This window comes from Daucus carota, chromosome 3, assembly GCF_001625215.2.
Source record: "Daucus carota subsp. sativus chromosome 3, DH1 v3.0, whole genome shotgun sequence".
In the NCBI taxonomy this organism is placed as follows: domain Eukaryota; kingdom Viridiplantae; phylum Streptophyta; class Magnoliopsida; order Apiales; family Apiaceae; genus Daucus; species Daucus carota.
In genome coordinates, this window is record NC_030383.2 from 59,189,815 (window position 1) to 59,195,256 (window position 5,442).

Consider the following 5,442-nt stretch of genomic DNA (forward strand, 5'->3'; position numbering starts at 1 on the left):
TCTTAAGGTTCATTGCAATGTAATTCGAAGAGGTATAGACTAATTTGCTTTTTTATTTGGTATGTATAGTGTAATTGGTTAAAAACTCTTTAAATTAATAATTATTAATTTATCAATAAATTAATAACTCTCTAAATTAATAAATTTCTCCGGTCTCAACATTATTAATTTATAAAGTTACATTCTATCAAAAGTTTTTTCACCTGGTAATGATAGATAAAGGTGGTAATTGGGTAATGATAAGGTGGTCATTGGATATATATTATACACATTTTAACTTCCATACCAATCCTCATGTAATCTTAAAATACATAATCTCATTTAAAAACTATTCAATTATCAACAATTTAGATATTGATAATCTTGATTTTGTGCAGAGATAATTTAGTAAAAAATCCATTCACCATCCTTTTGTGGAGAGATAATATTTAGATAATAATAATCTTGATTTTGTACATAGATATACTTATATATATCTTAAAGCGGTTGGACATTAAAATCCACCCACAATCCTTATTATTATCAATATCCAAAATCATGATTACGAAAATCTATATTCAATGCCTAAATGAAATCTCTATAAAACTAGACGGTGCATCACATAATAATCACATTATACACATACAGAAACTTAAAGCCATGCCTAATTCACATGTTCAATGCACACTAATAATTCTAGTAGCATTATTACATGGGGCACTATCCATTACCTATAATGTAACCGATGTGGTGCCAAACACTCCCGGAGGAATCAGATTTGAGAAAGAAATTGGAGTTGATTACAGTAGACAAGAAATGGGGACTATCAACCAATTCATATACAAGCTTTTTGATCAAGAAAACAATCCTGGTGATAGAAGACCGCAAGACTTTGTACAACTATACATTGACGTACATGCTGACAATGCTACAGCGGTCACATCACTTGGAAACATCATAAATATGAGCTCAATTTTTATTCAAGACTATGAAGGCGATGTGAAGTGGGGTTTTACTTCTATTCTTTACCATGAAATGACACATGTTTTCCAATGGTTACCAAATGATGCACCAGTTGGATTAATAGAAGGGATAGCTGATTACACCATGCTCAAAGCCAATTATTTTCCACCCGGACTAGCCAAACCAGGAGATGGTGATAGGTGGGATCAAGGTTACGATGTTACAGCACGATTTCTTGAATATTGTGAAAGCTTGTTAGAAACATTTGTGGCACAACTTAACAAAAAGATGAAGGATTCTTACAATGACAGTTATTTTGTAGATTTGTTGGGAAAACCAGTTGATACATTATGGAATGAATACAAACAAAAATACCACCATGATCCAAAGGTGGCCCGAAGTCTGTAATTTTAAATTATTTAGCAATTGATTATTATAATCTCATTCTATTTGAAAAATATATAAATAAGTTACATTTGTGGCACAACTTAACAAAAAGATGAAGTATTCTTACTTATTTTGTAGATTTGTTTACATTATTGAATGAATACAAACAAAAATACCACCATGATCCAAAGGTGGCCCGAAGTCTGTAATTTTAAATTATATATCAAATTATTTAGCAATTATTTATTACAATCTTATTCTATTTGAAAATATATAAATAAGTTTGATCTACTTTATATTTAACTTTAAAAAATAAAGTACAACTTATGTTTCACTTGTTATATTTCTATTTCACATATATAACCATCTTCTCATGCTATATAACTATAATGTAATCAAATGCTACCCTTTCCAGTAATATAGATATATAATTTCTCCCATCTCGGTGTATGTGTCATGATTATAATAAATTATAGTTTAAAAATCTTATTGTGACATAATTATTTTTAATTTTCAATAATATGTTTATTATGTGTTATAGTGTGTTATTGTGTGAGAATAAATTTTATATTAAGTGACTATGATATAAATTTTATATTTTCAAGTAGGTAACTTGAAGATAAGATTATATATATTAATAGTATCACATTTTTAAATGTTCCCATAAATATTGATTATTAATAAACAAAAATTGGAAAGGTTTCCACCGATTAAATGTAAGATTTGATAAAATAACACATACTTAGATTAAAATTTTATATGTGGTTATGGAACTTGATAGGGGTCAAAATAATTAAATAATAATTATGACTCCAAGAATATAACAGCCCACTAAATAAAGGCTTGGATACTAATTCAGTTCATGGAAATTCAGCACCGGCCCGATAAGGGTCTGGGCCTAACGTTCAGGGACTATATGAAGGGGATTAAATTGAGCCCGGAGCCCAATTTGAAGTCCAACTATGAATACAAATTCTATAATACAACTATTTCTCATGGATAAAACTTCAGGAGTTCGAGATAAGCATTGACACCTAAAGATAAGAGTTCTATCTTATCTCTTGCTCCGAGTCACACTTCGATGAGAAGTCTGATGCTTAGAATCATACTTCCATCTAGCTTCTAACTCAGAAGCATCTATATAAAGGGCTCTATCCCTCCAAACTAGAACTACGTTTTGGACTTGATTCTTCTCCAAGTAGAAGATACGTAGGCATCTCGCACATCGAGAACAGTCCGAAGCACGAACCACTCACACCCTCGTAATTTTGTTCCATAACAGAACTCGTGAATTGATAATATTGAAATATCATTGATTTAAAACTTTCTAGTATCGATTATTATAATTAAAAGAATTATATTAATGAATTATATCTCGACCCCTACTATATTATTGATCATAATAAACAAAAATTAGAAGATCTAATAATAAGTTTTCCTTTGCACCATGTAGCTTGGTGAAACACCCGATTTTTAGAATATATATATTTTTTGTTCTATGCGTTCTAAGTTCTATAATTTCAAGTACAAACTTCTCTAAACATCAACTTCTCTGAATTGTTGTTTCTCAAGATAGCTTATCATGTACTACATAAGTTACACTATAAACAATATAATTAAATATAATGAAAGTGTTGAGAACTCAAAATATGAACTTAAGAGTGTGTAAACATCATATATTACACTAAAACTCATTTAAAAGTCTGAGATGAGGTACAGAATTGTGCTTGTATGTTTCTTAGAAGTGTTCTTTTTTTCCAAAAGAAACAAGCACATAACGTTTTAACATTCTTGAATCCAGTTCTCAAGTTGAATTAATTATGGTAATTCAATTTTCAACTTTTACATAATGTTCATGTATTGATGTAATGAGCAATGAGTGAAAACATATATATATATATATATTTCTCAATACATGCATGATATATATAGCTATATAGGAGTTTGTTTGGAAAAGATTTTAAGGAAAAAAGGACTCATACGTTTGGGAAATTCAAAACTTTAATATCATCATACAATGTATCTATATTAGATCATCCTCACATATTAGATTCTATAATTTCTCCTTGATTTAAGGCCAAAACATATGGTCTCATATGATAAGGGGACGACTTGTTATTATGCGCACTGTTTATACGGTTCAGTTTGATGCGCCTTATCTTGTTGACAACAAGTTACACAACAATTTTATTAATTCCTAAAAATATTCTTCCTCCTAAGTAAATGTTTTGCGTGAGAATAAGACCTTGATTCCTTATTGCGCGTGATTGGCTTCATTATTGTCACAATATATATTAATTGGATTTATGATCGATGGAACCACATCAAGGCTCGAATCCAAACAGTATCATGACTGCTTTACTTACAGTAATATGCTAAGCTTCAGTTTAGAATAAAATATTGTCTCTTGTTTTGATCTCTTCAGCTAGAGAACCTTCATTTACACAAAATACAAAATTAAACTCAGACACTATAGGCCCATTAACTAGCACATGGGTAACCCCTTACAACTTGTTTATCATCTCCTTCGTGAATCAAGAATGAATCTTTGATCCTTTTAAAGTACTTAATAATATTCTTAAGTCCACCCACCCTTACCTGATTAGACTAGTGTCTACTTGTTATACAAGTCTCTCTCAAGCCCCTCTTTTAACCCTATTTCTTTCGGGCCTCTTTCTTGTCGTAGCCGTCCGGGACTTCTATTGATTTTCACCGGTGGAAAGCCCCAAATCACTTAATTATATTGTTTGTTTCTTAATTTTTGAATAATAGTTCTTCTCGGGAAACTAAGATCTAAAATTATCGGAAATTTTGCTATCTTCCTTCCAAGAGGGTGGATTTTCAGTCTGATTTCTCTTGTTTTTGTGATTCTACTCTAGCTCTATTCTCAGGAAAATTCTTAGATATGAAACCATGATATATTTCGTTGTCTTACTTCTATGTTTCAAGCGGGTGGATTTTCATTCCGATTTCTCTTATTTTTGTGGTTCCGGATCTAAAGCTTATTTATTTTTATTTATTGTTTCGTTTTGGTGTAGCCTCTCATACATAGAGACATCTATCATACATCATTAAAATTAAAATAGTAAAATAATTGGTTAGTTGTTAGTTGGTCGGAAAGCAATTTTTATTTTAAAACTTATTTCAAAAGACTAATTCCATATTAATTATAAATCTTAAGTATTATAATTTAAACACATTGTTTAAGCTTATATATCTTTAAATATATTTTGATTAATATAATTACATAAAAATATATTAGCGAGCCTATTAATAACATAATAATTCAAATAAATTTATCAATAAATTAACCTCCAACTAAAACATTATGACCTGCATTTTCATTGCACCTATTTAATATTTACTTTTATTGCAAAAATATATTTCTATAAAAATAATATACAAGAAATTTTCACCCAAGATATAGGAATTGGTCCATTTTAATTAAAATAATTAATAAATATGTATGGGTTAAAAAAATTTATTAAGCATGTTGGATAAATTATTTTGATTATTAAAAAATTATAAATAAATGAAATTAATAACTATGAGAATACTTAAATGTATTCCTGTGATAGTAACTAAAGATGTTAGAAATGACAGTAAATTTGTTCTAATATCGAACTAATAATAATTGTTTTGATTGTATAATATATATATTTAATTAAATAAAAATTTAATTTAAATATCAACGTATAAATCCAAATTTGAAAATGTTTATTAAAAATAATTTATACGTTTGAGAAGGTATAATATGTTTATAGTATAACAAATTTTATACTCAAACTATTATCTTAAATCTTTAATCATTTACCATTACAAAATCTAAGATACTCACGTGCATATTTTGGATATTTATTTGTTATGGTTAAAAAGGAAAACTACTCGCTAATTTCACCTCTATTTCGAATTTATAAAATTCCACAAAAAACAGCTTCTTAATATTTTATTACAAATCACTATGATAATATTATTATATATTTATTATTCCAATTTTGTATTAGTAGAAGTAATAATGTAGAGCCCAGCAGCACACAGAATATTAAAACAAGAGAGGCGCTTAGTGTAAACCAGGCGGCAGAGTTGTATGTATTGTGTACGTATATTTTCGTC

At 28.7% G+C, this 5,442-nt stretch overlaps 1 protein-coding gene across 1 annotated transcript; it reads left to right on the forward strand.

Annotated features, from left to right (window-relative positions):
* The first annotated feature begins 639 nt into the window (after positions 1-639).
* LOC108212805 (uncharacterized) lies at positions 640-1,350 on the forward strand. The gene has a single exon (XM_017384518.1). It carries the CDS (start codon positions 640-642, stop codon positions 1,348-1,350), a length of 711 nt encoding a protein of 236 aa, XP_017240007.1.
* Positions 1,351-5,442: the final 4,092 nt, after the last annotated feature.